At 37.0% G+C, this 24,519-nt stretch overlaps 1 protein-coding gene across 3 annotated transcripts in view; it reads right to left on the bottom strand.

Annotated features, from left to right (window-relative positions):
* Positions 1-24,519, bottom strand: part of GREB1 (growth regulating estrogen receptor binding 1) — a 273,114-nt gene that overhangs the window by 239,395 nt on the left and 9,200 nt on the right. For 2 of the 3 annotated variants that reach the window (XR_011336827.1, XM_069850499.1), the window contains exons 2-15: positions 23,541-23,697; positions 17,062-17,184; positions 16,119-16,295; positions 9,403-9,585; positions 8,942-9,085; positions 7,520-7,645; positions 5,368-5,490; positions 4,405-4,542; positions 4,035-4,220; positions 3,156-3,506; positions 2,319-2,447; positions 946-1,071; positions 315-512; positions 44-224 (exon numbers count right to left, since the gene is read on the bottom strand). Coding sequence is in view for 2 of the 3 variants with exons in the window: in XM_069850499.1 (XP_069706600.1) it covers positions 44-224; positions 315-512; positions 946-1,071; positions 2,319-2,447; positions 3,156-3,506; positions 4,035-4,220; positions 4,405-4,542; positions 5,368-5,490; positions 7,520-7,645; positions 8,942-9,085; positions 9,403-9,585; positions 16,119-16,295; positions 17,062-17,184; positions 23,541-23,697 (2,342 nt within the window). In the remaining variant the exon portion in view is untranslated. The remainder of the gene's footprint in view (positions 1-43; positions 225-314; positions 513-945; positions 1,072-2,318; positions 2,448-3,155; positions 3,507-4,034; positions 4,221-4,404; positions 4,543-5,367; positions 5,491-7,519; positions 7,646-8,941; positions 9,086-9,402; positions 9,586-16,118; positions 16,296-17,061; positions 17,185-23,540; positions 23,698-24,519) is intronic. The other variant, XM_069850500.1, reaches the window with a different exon arrangement.

Below are 24,519 nucleotides of genomic sequence, written 5' to 3' on the forward strand. Positions count from 1 at the left end.
AAACAGTAATAATTTCTCTAAAAACAAGTTGCAGTTTTCTTACCTCATTAGATCCCAGTGTGCATGATCATGGATTAGGACAAACAGTGTATGTGGATTCTGCATAGAGTTTTGTAAAAAGACTTTGAATTTAATTTGGGCTTCTGCATCTAGTTTCATAACGTACTGTTCCACCCTCTGCTTTGTAAGATGCTCCTTTTCTAATCCAAGTTCTAATAAAATACCTAAGGAAATGGACCAAATGTCAGTATTTCCAGATACAAATGCATTTAGCAATTTCCTGCAAATCTAAAACAAAGTTGACTAATGAGCACCTGAGTGCCAGAGATGAAACAAAGTCTGCTGATAAGTCACTTCGGAGGGTGGAACACAAATCAAGAAATCAATTTTCTCGAAGGAACCCAAATCAAGATTTTGTGTGCTGGAGTCAGCAATTGAGCAAATATGAGACAGCAATTTCTGAGCCACTGCTAGCTGGAATGGACGAATCTGATGTCGTTCAATCTCATAACCTGGAAAAAGGCAAAATTCTGTTTAGATATATGCCCCAGGTCCAATGTAATGCAAAATGTCAGAGTCCAGCAAAGAATGACTGATCTACTGTTTAAGGTATTTTGCTTATGAACATGCGTTCCAGTTTATGAAAATCTATATGGAGTATACAAAGACATCTTTCTACATTTGGGCATTTTAAACATCTGAGAGCTGAAAGTGAATTTGTGCAATAGCATTCCGCTATCATAGAATTAAGAATTAGAGCTTCAAAGACTAAAACACCGAGTGTAATGAAGCAGAACATCCATCAGTGTCAATCAGAATATCTGTTTGCCTCAGAACCTTTGCCTTCAAGAGCCTAGAACTCTGCCCAGATGACTCTTAACTCCACATCCAGAAACCTAGTCTTAAGTACCTTACTCTGCTAGCTCTTTAGAAATCTCTCCTTACTTGTACACACGGTTTCTCCAGTTCCATTCATCGCTGTTGGTTTATTCACTGAAGCAGAAAGTGATGAAGAGATGTGCCCTTGGTTTTCCTGATAAAATTTCTCCAGCAAAAGATCAATGTCACCCTCTATCAAATTGAAAGGATAGTGAAATAAACATTCATGCAAATAACAGCTTCATTTTATTTTGTTTTGGCTTACTAGCTGCTTCATATAGGAACACTCCCATTATTTTCTATTGTATTTGTTTTACAGCATATCACTAACAAAATGCAAATCAGGCCAGGGAATGACAGATCAACTCTACAGATCACTGGCTAGAACATTTATGGATTATGGTAGAAAACTAGGTTCAAATACCTGATGCTAATCAGCAACAACAAAGACAGGAAACCGGCTTAGCTGATGTTCAGACTATGGAGCTATGCTATTCACTAATAAGGATTACAAGAAGCTTTGGAAAATATGATAAATATTTTTAAATCTCTTAACATTTTTTGGATACAGAAAGAAAAATAAATCCCTATAAAGCTGAAAGAGAAATATGAGTTTTGTACCTGAAGCAAGTAAGAAATGTTTTATTGAATTATGCTTATCTGCAAATACATCCTATTCTAGGGGCCCTGCTCATAGGTGAAAGCTGTGCAGTGAATACAGTATGCTTGTCTTGAGTATTTAGTATTTTTTCTGCAGTTGAAGAGATGTTTGAAAGCATCTACCCTGAGCTCAGAAAGGCAGGGTCTGCCCAGTGAAGTGCAACCCGGTGGATGTAGATGGCAGCAATTTTTACGATGCTTATTTACTTGATCTGCTCAAATAATAGCAAAAGTGATTTTGAGAACCATACTTTGAAGATACTAAGAGCAGAAACCCTACCATTACACGAAGGTTCCAGGAAAATGTGTTTTTCTTAAATGACCACTCAAAATATCATGACATATCCAGAAGGGTTTCTGTGACCTAAGTACAGATTTACCAAGATGACATGAATGGCAAAGGGGACTGTGACATCCCATTTACACTAATAAATATGACAAATCCTTCCTTTGATAAAATAACTCTGTTCTATCGCAGCCTAAATGAATTACGTGCTTAGGATATGGATATGCATTTGTGTAGTACATGGATGGCTTTGCAAAGCTAAGAATAATATGTTCAGCTATTTCCTGGTATATTTTTATGAAACTAAGAGATTTTAGAAATGGACACTTTTAGGAGGAATTTCAATTCAGATGTATTTTCACAACGTTGTCCTGCAATTTTTATATATTTCTATTGAAGTCTTGCTTCTGGAAAGGTAATGAGCACAGCTATTTTCTCTGACTTAACAGTTTCAGGGACTTGGAAATACGGTTCTTTATAACCTGCTAGGTACCTGGACAGAGTGTGCTAAAGAAGGATCCCAGAGTTTCCACTTTCCCTGTGACCAGCTGATAGTTAACTTCTTTTTGGTAGTCTGAAGGACTGAGCATGCTCTCAGACAGAACTCTTGCCTGATACTTTCCTAAAAGAGAAAAAAATAGTAATTCTGAAAGCACTTCAAACTGAACTATAAATGTTCTAAGTCATAACAAAAATACTACCCATCTAAGTGAACATCACACACTTAAAAACGGCAGACATGAGTCTTTTCTCTCTTCTATACATGTATGCACCAGGCACCTCCAAGATAGATTCATGTTTTATAATTCTTTGGTTTTCTTTCCCCTTTTAGGAATTATTTGTTGATGTAATAAAAAAAAAGAGATATAAATAGTCAAAGGGATTGTCAGTTATCTTACGCTTATAATGAATCTTCGAATGGCTATTCAAACAATTTTTGTAATTATCAGCGTAGCCCTCAACAGGCTGTTGAAAGGAACAACATTGAAAGACATCTCTTAGAAGCTAAGAAAATGTTCAGTCCTCTCCTTGCAGTAATATCCCAGACACACAGAGAAGGAGAGCTTTATGCACTGTGTGTTCTGTAACTCAACACTATTTGCCTGTAGTAGTGTTGGCTGTGATGCCCTGGTGAGAAAACACATACTGCAGGAGGAACATGATCTACTGGGCAGAGACCCAGCTCTGCAGCTTCAGCTTGGTTACATCAAAACCCAGTACCTGTTAGTCGAAGCTCTGCTTTATGAGGCAGCTTATTGAAACTCCAACCAAATTCCTCACAGCACTCTATAACCCTGTTTTGCCTGGAGATGCACCCTTGGGATCTCACCTATTATCACAATGCAGGAATCAATGGCTCGATTTCTGTTGGCACATATGATCACCACGTAGTTTGTCTTTATTAATTTTCCCTCAATGAGCAGCTTGAACATTTCTGAAAGCCCTTCAGACAGAGAGTAGCTGCACTCAATGATATGGACGCTATCATTGCAGGAGCTGGCTGCGAGTCCTGCCAGCCACGGGAGCTGGGCTGAAGTCACCGCTGCAATCTGGCTGGGCACTTGAGGAAAGGTTTGTGGGACAGCCTGTTGGTACTGACGGATTTCAGATAGGTGTGATTCCCGCCACGAACGCATGAATATTTGTTCCAAATCCTCAATTAAAGGGACCTGGTCAGAGGCTAAAAATATTAAGGGGAAAATAGTATGAAAAAATTAAACAAAACTGTTGAGTTAAAAACAATTTTTTTTCCAAAATATGTACTTTTTCAGATATTATAGCAGAGGTTGAAACTTGTATATTTCAATCCATCTAGTCTTCAAGAACTAATTATTTAGTTTTGTTTCATTATTATGAATGAAAATGTTTAATACCACATGTCCTAAGACTAATCATAGAATGAGTTGGGTTGGAAGGGACCTTAAAGACCATCTAGTTCCAACCTCCCTGCCATGGGCAAGGACACCTCCCACCAGACCAGGCTGCTCAAAACCTCATCTAACCTGACCTCCAACACTTCCAGGGAGGGGGCATCCACAACTTCCCTGGGAAACCTGGGCCAGTGCCTCACTACCCTCATCATGAAGGATTTTTAATGTTCAATAATTAACGTCTAATATTTAATATTGTCCTGCTCTAATACTTCCTTTCTCATATGTCAGCACGTAACATATTCATTGCAGCCTATCTGGATGTAAAATAATCTTACCTAGTTGAACAAGGTAGTAGACAGTCAGTAAGAGCTGCATTTCCTCTGAAATAGGTTGTATTGTGGAGGCCCCATATTGCTCATAGGCTCTAGATAAAGACTGTGAATTTCTGTAACAGGTGTACAACAAAGGGCTCACTATCACATCATTAATGTTCCCACAAAGATATGGGAAGTTTCCATGACCTACAAAATAAACAACATTGGTACACATCACATTAATTTTATCGTTTCCCATGTATGCATTAAACAGTTTTAATAGTAAACCTTTTAAAATTGACAGCTTTAGCGGTGTTTACAGTAGGACCTATCTTTACATCTCTTACAAAAAAGATATGAGATCTTGTTGCGGGGGGGTGGGAGGGGTTACCTTTAAAAATAACTGGCTTTGCTTTACAGATTTTCAGCAAGTTGTCAGGAATTGAGACCGGTTCTCCTGAACCCACCATTGGAGATGAGGCTGGCCCCACCAGAGCAGAATGTGGTAAAGATGACAGGCTTCCTCCATCTAAGATTATAGACATACTATTACTGAAGTCAGTTCTACTAATTATTTAATCGAAGAAACATGATCTTATACCCACATTTGGTATCAGTGTTAAATGGTTTTTATGGCTACATCAAACATTCCATGAACTGGTACTACAACCTGTATTATTACACAAAATTTTTTGAAGGACTAATCATACTGTTGCGACATTGAACATCACACAGGCATCTAAAGATTTTGAGTTGCTTATAAACAAACAGTTTCAGGTATAAATGCAAGTATACAGAGACTTACATGATATCAGTGCACACATAGTTACGATTTGTGTGTTTCTGCATGATATACTGAATTTCACTGCTTCTTAAAAAAAATTAAGATGCAATGTCTGCTCAGTTGTAACTTCTTTACAATAATTTTAGTGTAAACAGCACATTAAAAGAAAATAATTTGAGGATGCAGGCTTATGTCACTGCATATCACTCTAGTCTGTAAGTAGGCTATAAATTCTAAGTCCTAAAAACACTGACAAATAACTGAAACAGCGGGTGGTACCTTGACCTGAGTCACTACACTAATTTTAGCATCCCAAAGGTGTTTTGGTGCCTAAAGATGGACACAAGCACCAGTTGGGATTTATTAATAATGACTGAATGAGTGTTAAGCTCAGAGCCTCAAAAAGAAATCAATGGAAATGAAGCACCTACATGTGGGTGAGCATGTAGGTGTCCAACACCTTTCAGAACTCTAATGTGAATCTGCATGTGTCTAAAATATTGCCTCTTTTCCCACATTATTTTTTTGAATAACAAAACAAACATTAACATTATATTGGGTATAGCTTACCATTTTTAGTTCTGTTTGGAGCCTGTGGGTTAAGCTGCAAGTTCCAAGTTTCAGTAGATGATGGAGATTCTGGTGACCAACCTTTATGGCGCTTTTTTGGAGGTCCTGTATTTGTTAAAGTGCCTGGATAACAGTAATATTTCAGAAAAGAATTAGAATAAAATGCATTCAGTTTTGTGCATGATAATTCAATATGTTTTAATATATTAAATGTGTACATTAAGTACTGTGGTAGACAGAGTCATTCCATAAATATAGTATTTTTTTATGCTTTTTATTTTACATTGTTATGTCCTACTTAAATTTCTGAGAACTTTCTGATGCAGAGAATTATCAACTATCTAGGTAGACTTCACTTATTTTATAACAACGCCTAGTCTGTACTAAGAGAGTGCTAACAAGTGTTACTGTTTAGCAGTCAGCACTGTGGGCATTTTGCTCCTTTTATTTCTGAACACATGACACAGTGTTACATGTAACATTGCAAAATAAAATTCTCAAGCTTTTCAGGGTAATATTAATAAATATCAGAGTTCTTTTCAACAATTTTCACATTTACAGGATTGTTGCCACTTCTTGCTGTCTCTGGTTTTATGTTATTCCATATTAACTCTTAACAAATCACTTCTGCACTTTCCTCCTATCCACATGTGGCTCCAACACCTCTGTGTGTAAAAACATCACCTTCTCACATTTTTTCTAGGCGTTCCTGATGATTGATTTCCTGAATCTTCTCGTACACTCCTGAAAATTCCTAGAATTATGATCTTTTACTAACATCAAGTATTTCTAATTACTGAGAGTCAACGGTCCTCCAGAAAATGCTCAAAGCATCTTGCAGAATTAGAATAATAGAATCATAGAATCATAGAATCATAGAACAACCAGGTTGGAAGAGATCCACTGGATCATCGAGTCCAACCATTCCTATCGAACACTAAACCATGCCCCTTAGCACCTCATCCACCCATGCCTTAAACACCTCCAGGGAAGGTAAATCAACCACCTCCCTGGGCAGCCTCTGCCAGTGCCCAATGACCCTTTCTGTGAAAAATTTTTCTAGAATTGAACTATTTCTGTTTCTGGACTTGACTAGGCAGAAGCCTTAATGCTACTTCACACTGGCAGGGCTGTATCTCCTGACAGAATAGTTCATCCAACAAAAAATTCAGGACAGGATGAGAATCTTATATAAAAAGGGGGGATTTAATTTTTCAAGATATATTAAAATAAAAAATAAGCCTGAAGTCTTCAGATCTAGAACAAGATTGTTCACTTGCAGAGGAACCTTTTTCAAAGATGACTTTGTTGTTTAAGTTTCTACCATGCGAGGGCAGTATTTACCCATTTGTGCTACTTGATTATTTAATTTAGTATCCTGGCATCAAGTTGTGACAAAAGTCACAAGATAGTGCAACACAAAGAACTTTTATTTTAAAATGCCATGCTTTTCCTGCAGGTATGTTGGTATGTGGAAGTAATCCATGTGAAAGGAATTGGGAAGAATATGTTGCTGCATGAAAGAAAAAGATCAAGAACCTGAATGAGCAGAGAAAAAGAATTTGGTTGTGATGACAGCAGGGAAACTTGGGAAGACTTATTTTAAAATAGAGTTATAGCATGTTTCTAGCCATAGTGAAAACTAATTTTTTGCTTAAACAAGCCAGTGTCACAGAATACAGTTTGTGACAGAAAACAATTAATATAAATTATGATAAAAGTGGTGCAGTGAGGACAGTTTCTTTAATTTGGAGCCAGTCATCAGAGTCTAGTGCTCCATCCCAAGATGAACTGCAACACAGGAATTAACCTATGAGTGATTACTTATAAATCTTTCTCAACTCCCTTCACAAAACCTTTAGGTGAGGTTGATGAAAACTGATGCATTCTTTAAGAACGTGGATTCAGAATCTAGCCTTTCTCTTAAATGAAAAGCTTCCAATAATGTGAACTGTAACAAAGCTGTGGCTGAAGACATATATACAATTTTTCCCTGGAAAATTAACATAGGAGGAGAGTGTTATGGTCAGAAAGGACTTGGAAGGAAAGAGTCATTTCTATTCATATAGGAAACTACATGATACCATTTGCTCAATGCTTCTATTGTACCTATAGAGTTCAGGGTTATTAAGCAACAAATCCATACAAATACCTAGCACCGAAGGTCTTGTCAGAGCAGACAGGTTATTTTTCACCAATTGTTGTTTAGGTGATTCCTTGCCGTTGTAAACTGCTGCACTGAACGCTGCTGTTGAAGGGGTGTGATCTACGGCTGCAGCTGGCAAAAAAACCCAAAGAATTGTCATTAAACATTTCTAGGTTAAGATCCCCAGCTTATTTGATCATTTACTTCAACAGTGCTATCACATCTGCTTAGAATGAACACACTGAAGAAACCCCCTTCTGTTCTCATACCAGATAATTGTTGTCTGACTCCCAACTAAGTATCTGGGTAAAATCCAGTTCTGCAATTAAATATATCAAACCTTTTAGCTTTTTCAGATGAAACCTAGCTCTTAGATGAAGTTTACTCAAGCTAAGATAGTGAGAGAGGATGTTTAAAATTTACTGAAAATCCACTAAGCCTCTATTCCGATTCAACATCCTGTTTCTAAAATTCTTTTTAACTGTGCTGCATTAAAAAGAGAGGTTTTCTCAAACCTAATATGCTTGTAATTAATGTAAGTTTTATATATATAGAAAACCTCTGACAAAAAAAAAAAGCCAATCTGCTAATATAAAGAGATTCGTGATTTGTTCTGGAAGGGTACCAATATTCCAGATCACAACTATTTAACAAGCTTCTATCTCACAGAGAATATAATCACCAACAGATGTGCCTCACTTCTCCTGTGTGAATCTCTGTAACAGTCAGAAAACAATATAAACCTGTTTTCATTATGAAGAAGCTCAGAGGGATCACTAGTCATCATTATTGATCACGTTTCATTTATGTCAAGCTAATGAGAAAGTAAATGTTTCAGAAACAAATCTTAATACAAAAAAGGTTACAGATATTAATTATTAGTTTGTTTTTTTAATATTGAAGCTGCTTTTCTCAGCAGAAGGAAAAACTCTGAAATTTTTAAACTGATGCCCATATAATGTCCGCTGTGGAGAGGATTCTTTTGATAACACAAAACAGACTGAAGCAGAAGATAAAACTGAAATGACACTGGTTCCTGTAACATTCACCATTTATGACCAGATTAGCAACAGTTGGAGGAAGGTAATACTATTCTCAGCAACGTTAAAGACAATGGCTCTTAAAATATTTTGTTTGCCTTAGCTGAGAAGTGAAGAAGGTCCAGAATACCTGACTATTTTATTATTTGCTAACCTTTTGTTCATAAACCTTGGGGTGGGGGACAGGGGAATGAACAGAGAGAAACCTTTGAAGTATGACTGCTTTCTTTATTTATAATGTATCTCTAAATCTATCCAACTTGCTTTATTTTAGGTGGTGGTGTGCTTATTTTTTTATCTTTGCTCTCACACAAGTACACACAATACACGTGCATGTTCTATGATAACAGTAGGTGGTAACCCAGTGTGTTTTCCCCCAAAGTGGTACCTGTTTGTTGAGTCCCAGCTGGAGCGCTCGGGTTTGCTGCTGGCACTGTCTCACTTGAGGTGCTTCCTGAGAGGCCCGAGCTTTCTGGCAGCTGGAATGATGTGCTCGAGCAGGTGCTGGATGAAGACTGCCGGCCTCTGAACTCTTAACAAAAAAGAAACTTCTTACCCCCTGACAACAGTGGCATTTGCTTTTTCCTCTGCATTTTTGATTTGATAACTTCACACGGACATTACTTGTAGGCTACAGCACTTGGAAAGGAGGAATGGATGTCTTCAGACACGCCATCCTCACACTAGGTCACTCAATTGCTTTTTACAGCCACTCTAGTAATCACCTAGCTTTAAAGAGTCTTTCTTTCAACTGATCTGTCTAAGGTTTTACACAGATGCCAGTCCCTGTGATAGTTAAGCTTGGATGACGAAAACCAGAGCTTGAGGAAGACAGCTTCGTTATCTTACCTGCCCCTTTCCAGCAGATTACAGATCCTTTGGTCAGAGTTCCCTGTGCATTCCTGACCAGATAATACTTTAAGTGTTTCTGCTTCTTGGGCTGAGTGGTCAGCTTAAGATTAATGTGATTGGAGAATTCTGTAAAGTAGCAGAAACCCTTCTTGCCACAGCCAACACAATTGCCAGAGAAGCCTGATAAAAAAAACAATACATATAATCCAATGAGAGAGGTAGTTCACTATTAATAACGTCCAAACACGACTCTTTTCCTGGAGAAAACATGTATTTGTATCTTTTCTTCACAGACTGCACTTTTTGGTAAAATTTTCCTCACAAAAATATTACATCAAGTCCACTGTATTTCATTTCGGCTACCAGCCTGCAAAAACAGAGCCCCACATGTACAGAAAAACTAAAATAGGCCATATCTCTAATTTTCTCCTACCAGAAAAAAATATCACAATTCCCCTTTATTACCTACCTGTGAAACATTAGCCAAGAAGTTTCTGACTGAAGAGTACGGAATCACATGCTTAAACTCAATCCTATTCAACACCACAGAAACTACATGCTTCACTTATGTTTCAGCTTTCTTTGAAATTAAACACGCCATTAAGTCTCAAGACATTAAGTATATTTAATCTATTATATTTAATTAGGTGTAAGTATATTTAAGTACAAAGTTCCTATTACAGATGCTTTTTTAGAGAGGAAAAAATACTAAAGCATTCCTGGGCTATTAATTTAAAGTAGCTTTCTCAAATTATGGCTAGACTGTGTTAGCACTTCACAGCAGTTTAAACTATTTATGATTACGGAAACAAAGTGTCTGCAACTTTACAGACACAAAAGAGACATAGTCCTCACACGTAAAGAAGCTTATTGTACCTCGGCTCGTTGGGGCATTTCCAGGGACACTGCCATTTCCTCTCATTCTGAGATACACAGTTTGAGTCTCAATGAGGGGCTCATGGTGGTGATGACATTATCACCATAAATAAAAGGCATTCCTTGCACATCTGACTATCTGACTTTTGATTTTTAAACAACCTTTTTTTGTCCATTTTCCAAAATATTTCCTAAGAAATTTTCATCTTTCATTAGACCAAGGCAAAAAAACTTATATTTCACTTATATAAATACATGTCTAAAAGTACTTATTATCTACAAAGAAAACTTTCTTTTATTTTAACCATATCTAATCAACATTTTTTTGTCATCACAAGAATTGAAATGGAAAGGCTGTGTTCAGTGAACTGGAAGATGGCAAAAATAAAGGAAATCTATTTCTCATAACATATGGACAACAACATTGGAAATAAGTAACTGGAGCAAACAATAACATGGTAAATAAAATTAAGAACCATTAATGAAAATGATAATACACATCAAACAGGTTTTCAAACTGCTGTTCGATAACTTTTTTCTTTTGTAAAATACAAGCACTGAAATATAACACTTTATAAGCACCTGTTTCTTGGTTTACAATCTGAGTACTTTAATTAGTTTTCAAATGGCTCAGAAATGTGTATTAAAAACCTAAGTTCATGTGGAAATTGGTCTGGTATCCATGGGAACAAGTGGTTAACAACAATTGAAAGATGCCCATTATCTCTCTGATCCTGGTTGGTAGGATGATAAAGGTCATTATGACTCATAAAATCAGGACAAGTCATGACTCTGCAGAATCCTCTGTGTTATATCAATCAGCACAAAAGCATCTGTCTAACATCACAAAGCCTTCAGTAGCTGCAATAAAAGCAACAACAAAAGGAAACAAAATTAGAACGGATGTGGCAAAACCTGTAGAGTTTGCATGCATTTTATGCAGACTAAGAAATCATGAGAAACACTTCTGCTAGCAAATGAAAACTTCCCATACACTTGGCAGCACGCTGAGCATGGACAGCAGCACTGCAATTTTTGCTTGGATGCCACTTACAAGCCTTTCTCTGTTTTCAAATACAAGCATGAAGGGACTATTACCAAAAGTAAAACAGAAGTGCCTAAGCACTTTCTAGGTTTTACAATTTTGCTGAGAGCATCTACCAACTTACCAAAGCCACAGGTAGAAATATTTGTCCAACAGAAAGTTGGACAGTGGAAATAAAATTGTTTAATGTGGACTTTAGGTCAGTCACTACCACTAACTCTGGTAAATCATCATCAGCCTAAACCAGATTTAGCAATAACATTTACCTGAAACAACCTTTTGTCCTAATCATCTACTTTTAAGTCTACGACGTCTACTGCAAAATTAGTTTTCACACTGTATAGTATATATATGAGGCCTAGTAAGGATTAAACAGATCTAAATTGTCCACTTGTTTTGAAAAGTTCTTGGAGAACTCTTTAGAAGTTTATTTTTTAATTTCCATTTTAAGCCAAACTATCCTCTTTCCCTTCAAGCCTCCCCAGCTCCTCCATGTCAGACTGAGTCCTTTCTAGCAAGCTCCTTGCCAACACTGTTTCTCATCCCATTCATTTTGACCGACACTGTCTTTGGTGGCTTTGTTAATACAGCTCAGCCCTGACATCACAGATGGAACACAGCCTAATCTTATAACTCCAATGCAACAAAATGCTGTTCAATCATTACTCACTGCAGGGCTCTGCCAACATTGCTCATAGCACTTTATGAAGCAGATTGAGTAACACTGAGAACCCAAACATTTCATCACCCTCCTTTCTCTGCGTGCCCTGTTCATGTGCCGTGGTCTGAGGTAGCAGCTGATAGAGAGAAGAGCATGTTTTACAAACGAGCTGCATTAAATATTCTTCCATACATTATAGAGAGGACAAAGGTCAGGGGAGTCGGGGCAACCATAAGGTGACTCAATATATCTATGTCATGAGACTGATTTCACAAGAGAATTAGAAATCAATGCCTGGAGTTTAGGGGCTAAAAGCCTTTCACCTTTAGGTCACCAGTTCATATCCAGCTCAGTTCAGTGGTGGCTTAAGGCTGTTACCCCCTGAAGGTTGTTTAATAAGAAGGTATTCGATTGTATCTGGTATTTTATCATATGCATTTGCTTGAATTTGCTCACATCACAATGATCAATAGCTTATAATTTAAAAAGCCCTTCCACAGTAGGGACCTTGTTGTCAGAAGAAGGACCTTGGACTAAAAGGGTATGAAACCTGACCTACCTTCTCACTGGGGAAATGGTTCCTTTGGATCAACAGCCAGCTTGTGCCAGGGATAAAGGGCGGACTTCAGGATGGAAGGATACCCCTCTAATATTTCGTAATTTAGTCTTTCATAATCTAATCTTTCATAAAGTGTCAGAAAATTTACTTCCTGTTTCTCTTTTAAATGGCATTTAATTAATGTTAATATTTTTGTGAAAAGTTGGCAGCTTGCTTAAGACAAAGAATGATTGTATTTTCAACTTTACCACAGAAGTATTTCTTCTTTTCAGTTCTGCTTACAAGAAAAAACACACAAATACAGACCTTGTCTCACATTTTCCCCTCCTACTTAATACCTCTCCATTTGAAGACCAAAGTCCTACATTTAAAAAATAAGTTAAATCAATATGGTCAAGTCCAGAGAATTTCATTATACAGAAACTCACTGCTACTACAAAAGCCCTATAAAACATTTTACAGTTTAACAGAATCAGCCACAGTATTTTATGCTATAATGTTTTCATCTCACATACAGCTTACAATGCAAGCAAACTAATCTTTTCCTCTGTCATTCTGACCTCAGGGACCCAATGAAAAAAAAAAGGATTTCTTATTCCCTGCTAGGAAAAGTGGGCAGCTGTTTTGTCTTTTGGAAAGGAAAATGATGGGTGAATAGCTGCTTTGTTTATCATGAGACTCTCCTTAAGAGTGAGAAATGGAAAAAACAACCCAAAAGATAAAAAAACCTTTGGGAGTGGCACATGGTGACTGCTTTTATTTGGAAACAATAAATATCGTACTATCACTGAAGTGCTTCCTCCATCTAAACCTTCTTTTAGGTCACAAAAAAACCCCCAAGAAACAGCTCCCTAAAGGCAAAAGGCTGAATCTGTTTTGCAGAGTAGTTAAACCTGTGGTCTGTCTTTATTAACAGAAACTTATGAGGCACATGCTCAGACACAGGAAATGTTTGCTTGCATAGTCTTTTCCAGAAAATGGGATTTTTCTTTCCTATGGAGCAACATGCCAATTGTAAAAAGGAAGAAACAAAACAATCTGCAGCAGAAATTACTTTCAAACCACAGGCACATATGCCTTGATGGTGGACAACTTATTAGCATAATCAATAAACTGGCACATGCCCCAGAGGCATATCAAAAGCCCCTAATGGGAACAAGACCATAAGTCAAAAGCGAGCCCGGAAACTACCGAGACATTTCCTGTTTTCTTCTGGAATTTTTGTATGCTCCGCAGGCATCTTCACAAACATATGCAGGCAGACGATGAGAAAACAGGAAACTATTGGGTAATTCATTACCATCTTTTCCATTCAAATAAATTATTTTGGAAAAGACCTATAGCACTGAGTAACAGCTACCTTACAAAACACAGTATATTAACAAAAAGCAATGGGTTTGAAGGGTTACAGGTGATGTGCCTGTATCACCAATAAGTCTTACCAAAAATGTGGGATATGCGCTGACTCACGATGACAGCTCATTTCAATTTAAAAATTAATCCAATTCCACTTCCTTCTGAACTTAGAAAGGCTTCTAGGGACCACTTTCCTTGTTGTTTCAAAAGGCCAACATGTTTGAAGGAGAACAGCCTAAACTCAGAATACCAAAAATAAGCCTTCTATCCTGTCTCTAAAGGGAAGATGATACAAAGATTTTCCCTTCTTCATATGAAATGTTTTCAACTTAAATCTAGCACAAGACAGAGGTCACTGTGTTACACTAATAGACTGAGAATTTAAAGCAAGAATGGTTCTGTCTTTTATCTCACTGTGTGTCTGGAGCTATGAGACTATTCATGTCTGCTTCCAATTTTACTTAACCTGATTCAACTTGCATCAGTGGATGACAACCAGAATCAAACAATCATTTCTTCCTACAGTATGATCTGTTGTGCAAACAGTATGCTACATTCACGTCAATAACATAAATCATGTTTTTTCATTAGATTAGGGACCAGGAACATTATTTTATTTCTAGCTTACAGATGAAGACTTTGGATCTTAAAGTATGTAAGTTCTTTCATATTTAAGCTTATTATAGAATATGTAAAAGCCATCTTACAGAAATACTAAAATTATTTGCAAAAGAATGTGATTCATTGGCGTTTAAGTGTATAATAACAGGCAAAAAAAAGCATTTAAATGGTTTCAGGAAACTAAGATGTATTAAATAAGCTGAGGATGTAAGTAGTATAAAAACCTCTCAGTTATGTTCCTGTTGCCTCTTTCTGTTCTTGTCTAGCATGCAATTAACAAACACACTACTTCCTCTCTGCTAACAGCCAAAGGATCTTAAGCTGTTAACAGTGCTAGCACTGAATGACTTGAGTGGTACAACATTCCTGTCTTTATCTTTAAAATGACAACACGTGGGTGATTTACAACCCTTTTAATTCTTTTACAATCACTAGTTAAATGTACCGTGATCACTCCAACTCTGCAAGATCACATGGGGAAAGAAATTACTGTACATAGACTTTACATTATGCACCTTCACACTACACTGTCATCCCAAATGCTCTGAATTGCTCAGACTGAGGTAACAACTGAACTCATGTCATATCCCTCAGCGTTTGTGAAAGAAAACAGTTAAAAAATAACAAATGTTTCTTTTTTTCTATTTAAAGTTCAAACTGTAGACAGATATTACAATGCAGGATTTTTGGTTACCTAAGAAAATAATACATAAGAACATCATAGTGCCTGACTGAAAAACGTTTTCCTCCAATTACATACTACTTTTCCCAATATAAAAATTATTCTATTTAAATAAAATTAATATTCACTTCATTAAGGTCCCTTCCAACCCAAACCACTCTGATTCTATGACTCTGTGATTATGACTGCAGATCTTCCCTACTTGGGTTAATTTAGATGAGGCTAACAGCCATTAGAAAGGCTATAATAAAAATAGATAGAAGGGCCTAGTTTCATGTCAGAAGTTAGACTTTCAAAAAAATGAAAAGCAAGAAGTTGAAGGACCCTACAAGCAGTATTATTCAAACACATGGTATTACTCAATTACACATATAGGAAAAAATTCAATTTATCATCATTCATACCTATCTATATTTTGATAATAGCAAGAAGTCATAGGTTAGGATCCAGAACCCATTTTATTGTTCGGACTCAATGGAGAATATTATCCCCATCTCAAAGAGACAAATCAAAAAGGTCATATATGTTTGTGGTTCAAACCGTCACTGAAATGTTTATGGGTAAATAGCCTGAAGTTTCCACTTGGCAGACCCACAGTCTGTCCATGTTAGTTGGAAGCTAAAATAGAGACAGGCAGCAGTTCAACTTGTCCAGTTACCAGAGATAAACCGATCAGACAACGACTTTAGACTTGGACTAACGAACAGAAGGTGATGAAGCATTTCTAATGAACTGCCTCACTCTGGATCTTTCCAAAGCAAACACAGCCAGCTCCGAGTTGTTATCTTGTTGTGTATCACCAGTGAGCATTACTGTAAACCTGGAACTGCAGCAAGATCTGCTGAACTCACCCTGCAAAAAAAGCTAATAATTGTAGCCCACAGAAGCATCTACTTAGTGCAGTCACACTTACCCAAGAGGGCATTGTGCCCATTGTCATCTGGCAGGAATCTTTTATCCACAGCACACACTAAAAGGTGATCAGGTAAATTTGGTGACTTTGCACCAACAAGTAAAAACCCTGATGGTACCTCAATATGTTCATTGGAAATCGAAACCAGTCTCAAATCTTTACCAGCCTGGCAGAAACCTAAAAAAAAAAAATCAATTCAACATATTATAAATTGACAAGATTTTTTTTATTTAATACTCAGAATTGTCTTCATTAAAGAACTTCCTATATTCTTAATGAAAAACAAAATTGTTTCCTTGGAGGTCAAGAGCAAATCCAGAGATAATTTTCTTCCCTGCCTTTCAGTCGGGCATAAACAGACACTACCAGTATGATAAAAAAGCAAGAATCTGAGAATGTATAGTGAAGTTTCTCTTGATGTTTTGCAGGCTACATACTTACAGGACTGTTTACTAATGTCATCATAACTTTGGCCACATAGTCAAAAATGGAGATAACAGTTCTCTTTATCTCTCAAAAATGGAGATAACAGGCTTTTCCTGGGGTTTTGAATAGTTTTTACAGCAACATTGAATGAGGTAGAAAATAAACAAAAAAGAGTGATGACAAAGCCATCGGAATTACCACATTCATTTTAGAAAATGCCATGCCTGCAAACTCAACTTTTTAAAGGTCACCTTGCCTAAGAGAACAGAAGTTCTGTCCTAACGCCAGGCTTTCCAACGCAAATGCATACCTGACACACTGGGCAAAGGATCTGTCAAATATAAGAGTAACCAAGCGCCATCCAGCTTTATCTGGCAGGTGATGAACACTGACATTTTTAGGATTTCTGTATCATACAGATTATCTAATTCTGGTTAATTATAGGCGAGACGGTCCCAATCCTACTCATTTCAGCAGGGTAAAGGCCTTTGGACAGCACATTCACTGTGTTTCTTACCATCAGTAGTGCAACATCCTTCTGGAGGAGACTTCACCTGGTAAGCAACAGGAGGGCTACTTGATTCTGAGCCTTCTTCTTCCTCCTCCTCTTCTTCTTCCTCATTATCTGCTCTGCTGCCTGCTATGAATTATGATAGCATAAATTACTTAGGCAACAGAAAGTGCTGGCAACAATGAATGAACAGGGTGACCCAGTTACAGAAAGTCTTACAGCAAACTAGATTCTCTACTCTTGACAATACTTCACAGTTGCCAAATCCTAAGATATTTGTTGTTTCCTTTAAGCTCCAATTTCCAGTCATGCTTACAATAGAATGTCTTAAATCAAAAAAAATAAAGATTTTAGCTCCTGTGAAGAAGTTCAAAAGTATGACTCAACTGCACCTGCGAACGTAAAAACCCTGAAGGACAAATAAAAAGAAGCCTCCATTTATAATTTTTTTAAATTTCACTATTTTTAAGCTAATCTCAAAACTTTTAGAGGTGTAAAACCTGGTGTTTGAACTCTTGCTGACCACAACAGTGTAATTGTATCCTTTGTTTATGATATTAACAGCTAATATAAACCTGAAGTCTTTATTTTTTAGCACTTTAGAATGTCCTGGCTACAGTCTGAGTACAGATTTTATTAATTAGGTATTGACTATGTCCTTGCTGTCATACAGGAAACTGAAAAAACAGTTCCTGTTTGAAATTAGACTCATTACAGATGATGCCATGATAAGAACACCTAATTCTCAGGTCTCCAGTCTTCTGCCAGAACCCAAAGCTCTGAGTAATGCACTGATGCTTCCTGTACAACAGCAAGGAAAGGCAGATATCTAGGAAGATGATTCACAGTAGTCTGTGCATGGACTGTACTAGTCTAGAAGGCAATATTGAATGCTGAGGAGAAGAATAGATGATGTAGGCTTCATTTTTTAGATGATCTTGGATGTTTCTTTTTCAGATTCTCTGCTATAAGCCACTTTTCCAGTGCATGGGCTACCTAAATCGGTATTTTTACCTGATTGTTTGCCTGTTAAGAGAATTCACCTGCATATTTTTGGTGTATGTTTCAGCCTTTCAACTTAGGATTGCTTCTTTCCTTCACTCTACCCATGGGGCAATGATTTTTTCATGCATAATGCAACAGCTCCAGTGAAACATACTGAGCAATGACTCCATCTCCTCAGATGAACGGCTCAGATATACTCATGGCTAATTGGACGAAGGTGTTAAACAGAGGAGTGCAGCTAAACGGTAGGTGGGGAGAACACTTCTATGAGTGAGACCTAAGGAAAATTTCAGACCATATCCAGCCTTACATAGGACAGAGACAGGGCAAAAGTACTAAGGGAACTCTGTGGAGCTTCTAGCTTCTCGGCTCCTGTAGGGACATGCCTGCAGCAAACAGAAAGAACTTTCATTGGCAAAGCTTGGTGGTAAAGGACTGCACATACTTAAGGACCAGAAAGAAGCTTAATACTTGTTTGAAATTGGGCAAGTAAAATAGAAGTTGGGCTACCACATTACTCTGGTGACCCCGCTTTTAGTCTTTAAACAGAAACACAATGAAGCACACCGCAGTCGTCTTCCAAAGCTCAGTGTCAACTGGACCAACTCTCTTTGCTTTGACTGACTCTGGATCAGATGCTCAAAATCCCATAGGATATTCATCAATGATTTTTTTTTTCTATGACTCTCCACAGGTAGCTTTTTTTCACTGAGAAATGATTGTAGAATTGGCTAAATAAATACTACAGAATAAATGAGAACAAGGAGGAAACTGAAGGGAGAAAATCTGGACTTTGAAGACTCATCTCTAAAGGCAATTAAGACCTAGACCCCAATCTAAAAGAGGGTTTGAAGGATATGTTTACTTTTAAGTATCTAAACATCAGGCTCATGTCCTGATGCAGACAGATAAGGGCAGAATGTTAAACATGACTGTTTGAAGGGTGCAATCCAAAGACAAAAATGTTGAAAGTGAACAAAGGGAAAACTGAAGCTCTCTGTCTGTGCTATTTAAGTCAAGGATAAATTATGTGCTGCAGCTTAACCTTGACTAACTTCCAAATGCAATGAAAAAAGGGTGAGTTTGGGTCTCCTCTCTTTCCATATGAACTTTCTTCCTTTCCCTTCATGCCAGCTCTGACACTTACTGGACCCTTTGCTGAGTCTTCTCAGCTTGCTAACCCAGTGGAAAACCAACTAAGCAAACAATAGTGGCCAGGTTTTTTTTTTAATAGGTTTGTGTATTAAATTAACTCAGTGCAAGCTCCAACAAAGGCCAGAAGTGATGAAACCGCAGAAACCAGGAAGATGTGGGTAGGAGGATTGGGGATAGCAGTATGTGGCATTTCCCACTTTGGACAGTGGTAAGCTGTCAGGTTTGTTCTGACATAACAGTTAATTTCACATCAAATGAAAAGAAAAAAAAAAGATCGAGACAAGAAACAGAAATAGAGACAAAGGAATAGGAGAGCTACAGTGCTTTCATGTCAAAAATGAAAAGAGCACAAGAACAGATATGTACCTATAAAATACAAGAACGATCTGCTTTCACTTGTAAGAGGCATCACTAGGATGTCTGCTGCTTGTTTTTAAAAAAGATCTATAGTTTATGCTTCAATTTTATTTTTAAAGTTGGGCCCCTTCAAACAACTCTGTGTTTGTGTGTGTCTGTTCCATCTCTTCTTCTCTTAAACAGTTCCAAAAGAACACAAAATCAAACATTCAAAAGCAGAGACATGATGGCAAAAGTGCATTGTCAACCATAGTTGTTCTGTTTTCTGTTGCAGCAGGCAGTCAACTGATGTAACATGATATAAATCTATTAAGCTAACAGACATACTATAAAGATTTTGTCCTAATTTAAATTTATTCATTGATATCACAAACACCATTGTTTTCTTTAAGGAATTCTTTTCAGTTCTCACAAAGAATCTATTAGACATTTATGTTTATATAGTGGTGATTAAGAAATTTCACAAGGAAAATACTTCTCTCCTTAAGGTATAATTTAAATATAACTTAAAGTCCTGTGAATATTTTAATAGACACATAATTTTTTCTAAATGAGAGTATTTCTAAGGCTGATCTTATCCACAAACTGAAGGCAACATCAGGGTTTAAATCATCAGCTCAGAGAATAGTCTCACGGCAGTGAAGAAATCAAGGATCTTGACTCCAGAATTGAAGAATTTAATGATTAAAGAGCCTCACTGATTTGCACGTACTTACTTAACAGCCAGTCCAGTCCACAGGTTTAATTTGGCTTTATATGGTAATAACTAAGCAAACAGAGATATGAGAGAAATCTAAACCTGTTAGAACCAAAACCACTTGCCTTCTATTGTGAGGAGTTTCTAATGCAGATTCCTAGAAAGTTCCTGAATATCTAGTCAATTTATTGTCTTTTGCAGGATTTCTAAAAGCTAAGAGAATTAACAAGACTTTAGAAGACCCTCATTAGAAATGTGCAACCAGTAATACCACAGAAAACTGCAGGCTTTTTGATGAAATGAAAAAACTAGCAAGAGTTTTGTTTAAAAACTGAGAAAGTTTTTGGACTGTTTTAAGCACTACATGAATATGCAAGGTTTGGAGAACAGAGAAAACACACCAGTAGTAAAAAGGCAGAAAAAAAACCAATGAAAAACAAAATTCTGTCATTGGAACCAAGAAGAACTGACACTATGTCTAAAACAACTTAGGTGAACGTGATACTTTTAATTTACGTAGCTACAAACACCATTATAAGCAAATGTAATTGTATAAATGAATATTAAGGCATATGTTTACGATATGTACGCCTTTTTCAAATCTAAAATGTGTAGACTGGAAAATCATACTCACTGGAAAATATGTCCTTACAAATTCATTGCAAAAAATGCAATATCTAGGCCAGAAGGGATGAACATGTTAATTTAACTTGTCTGGAGGCACACTACAGTCTCTTCTGCACAAGTAAGTTATTTTTAGATGTAAAGTATCATGACAAATATGTAATGATATTAGGCTAGTCCTAGTGGTTAAGTAATTTTTCCTGGTTTAGGTGGCATTCATTTATCAAAAGTAAAATGTTTTATAAGCAAAAATAAACAAACAAACAAACAAATAAATAAATAAATAAATAAATAAAATTATAACCATAATAATAATAACAGGGATTGATAAAATTTAGAATGAAAATTCCAATTCTTTTTTTCTTGAACTGACTGTATACTTAATTGTCAGGCTCTCTAGCAATTTTGATATTGTAACATTGTCAAGAGACAAAAATATGTAATTTACTGATGGCTGATTTTGTTGCCAAATGTTACATTCAACACCTAGAACATGTTACCACGCCACAAACCAGAAAGTCAAAACACCTGGGTTGAACTGACCTGCTGCGCTACTTTGTCTTAATTGTTTATATCATGTCTGCTTCACCATAGGAAAACACTTGCTGTATTGAGGACCAGGAGGCAGCTATGAACAAGGAGAATCCGAGTGTATCACTGTGTCAGAATCACAGACTCATAGAATCATAGAATCATTGAATCATAAAATAGTTTGGATTGGAAGGGACCTCAAAGCCCACTGAGTTCCACCCCGCCTGCCATGGGCAGGGACACCTCCCAGTAGATCAGACTGCCCAAGGCTCCATCCAACCTGGCCTTGAACACCTCCAGGGATGGGGAAGCTACAACTTCCCTGGGCAACTTGTGCCAGTGCCTCACCGCTCTCAGCGTGAAGAATTTCCCCCTTATGTCTAGCCTGGGAATAGGCTGGGGCCAAGGACATATAAAAATGTCATGGCCTTATACCAGACTCCAAAGATGACTATCTGCACCAGATGCCTCCTGGCCCTCAGAGGACAAAGATTCATGCAATTAGAAGTGGAAATTTCAAGTTATGATGAGGCTGGAATACATGATGCCAGCTTGCAGTTCTCTCCCAACCACTTAGGTAAAATTGTATTATAGGTCCATTCAGAGTTCCCCTCCTCTGCAACATTCATGAAAGGAATGTTCTCCACCAGGCTCTTGTGAGACATTTAATTAATTAGAGTTCAATTCTGTTTCCATTAACTGCAAAGAAAACAAGATCCGCATGGTTTGGAAAGTTCTTTGAAAACCTTGAAAGAAAAAAGTTACAGAACTGTGAAGTAGTGCTTTTGTTCCTGAACAATGCATGTGCTGCTGTAGCATCTTTCCCAACTGATGTCATAATCCAGTTTGTGACATCATAGTTGGTTGCCATGGAAAATTTTATTGAAGTCGTATATGAGTGTTTGATAGAAGGATCGTTTTGTGTAGGGAATAAGCAGCGTGTATATTTAGCAATGGGTGTATATTCATTATTACATCCTTCATTAGCAAAAAAATCTCAAGAAGAAATGACTAATGATGAGTAAGCCATGAGGAGGTTTACTTTTTCAAGGAATGTTTTCTCAGCAGTTACCAGGAAGTAATAGTAAAGAGTTTAATCTTTGCAAAACACTTTTATCTACTACTGCTTCTTGGGCTGTCTTTTTCCTTTTCTCTGTTACTGTGGATTGTTAGGCACTATGCATTTTTCATTTTGTTTGTATCTGCACCATCTCTTGCGAAGTATGACAGGGGAAGTAGACCTGGTCAAAAGAAATTAAACACCATCCTGGTGATAAATATGGCCAGATAAGGAAATTAGGAAACATGACCTTGCACCAGTATGTCAGTGTTCTGCACACACCAGTAAACTCATTGAAAACCATGAGACTACTATGCATAACAGCATGCCCAAACACCAAATTATATCTTGAGTTAGCTTATCGGATCTACATAGTTCTTTTAAACTACACTGCTTCCAAGGGGAAAAAAAAAAACAACCAACACAACAAAACCTCAAAAACTGAGCAAATGAAACTCAGAATGCCAGCTTCTCTAAAGAGACACAAAAATTCAGTGAGAAATTCCATGTGTTGAATAACAACTTCTGCAGGGGCTTGTGAGAGAACACATCCTGAATTTTCACCCTTGCAATCACAGAAACATTATGCCTAAAGTAATTATAAACCTTCTTAAAAGCTAAAAAATGTTTCTGCTGTATTTATTCACAATGAAAATCAGCCTTAGCATATATCATTTATAAACCTATTATGTGTTTACCATCATTTACTGCATAACTTTCAGCAGTGCATGATAAATTGTAAGATAACGTATTTATATTTCAAATCTCCAAAGATTTCCCCACAGAATTAATGAATCAATTCCTAATACTGCAATTTATATCGATTGTTAAATCTGAGCAAGCAAATGCCTCAATTTTGTCAAAATCAAAGACAATGCCATCTGCATTTTTTATTTTTTCTAATATATATATATTCATAGATCGCAAAAATGCAAAGAAAAACTTTGAAAGACTTTTGTTTTCCTGTATTCTGACTTGAGATCTGTGCGCTGACCCTTGGGAGAGAAAACAGCAGAACTGACTTTGAGCAGAAAAATAAATTCCACTATTTCCTACCTTCTAGTGATGACAGTTGCTGTTCAGCTTCCAAATATAACTGAGAAAAGATTGGTCTGGGAACTAAGTTGTTTGAGCGGAGAGAGGCCTCGATAGAATTATGCAAGACTTCTTCAAACCGAGTTGTCTTGAGCTGACCAGCGTAAGAATTTCCCATCTTCTCAAAAAAAAAAAAAAAAAAGGAGACAAGAAGAAAAGCAAAATGAAAGAGATTTCAATTTTAGCACTCAGAACCTGATCACCGCACGCTGATGTCAGACTACAACATTTCTCATGAAAGAGAGAAGCTTCATTGTCCACAAAGAAAGGCAAAGGAAAAAAACATCGACTGCAGTGGTCGCTGAGCAGATCCTGCTGGTAAATTACAGGAAGTTATCTAAAAGTAACAGCTTTCAGTAATTCAGCAGAAAGGCAGCGAGCTTTGACACCTTCTTGAAAATGTGGCTCGAAATCTGATTCAAGCAATTCCTTGGCTTATATTGCAGTTGAGGAGATGCCTTTTCAATAGTCAGAAATGTCATCTGTAAAACTGCCTTTCTGTTTCACATGATGTGAACAGAATAAATGTTAAAGGACCTGGGGACTAAGCACAGGTTTTTGTGTTTAACTTTGCACGGCCTATCATGGCTGAACACTCACCGCTAAAGCAGTTCAGTGTATCTGTCTCATAAGTAATGCTGCATTGCCGTAACTTAGACCATATAATGGCTTTTCTTTCTCACCTTAAGCAGTATTTTTCCTTGTAAACGTGATTTTTTTATTATTTTTTTTTCAGAATGAGACATGCTTATTACCTATTAGATTTTGCATTTTATTATTAGGGCTTTATTGTTAGTGAAACCACATAATTTACTCATTCTGCCATTGAGGAATCAGTCTATTCCAGCTGAATGTCTTACATCCTTAACTGCTGCTTGCTTTCCAGGGTGAATACAATGAACTAGTATAACCAAAAGCTATGTCAGCTTTCTTTTCCTAA

This window comes from Phaenicophaeus curvirostris, chromosome 2, assembly GCF_032191515.1.
Source record: "Phaenicophaeus curvirostris isolate KB17595 chromosome 2, BPBGC_Pcur_1.0, whole genome shotgun sequence".
In the NCBI taxonomy this organism is placed as follows: domain Eukaryota; kingdom Metazoa; phylum Chordata; class Aves; order Cuculiformes; family Cuculidae; genus Phaenicophaeus; species Phaenicophaeus curvirostris.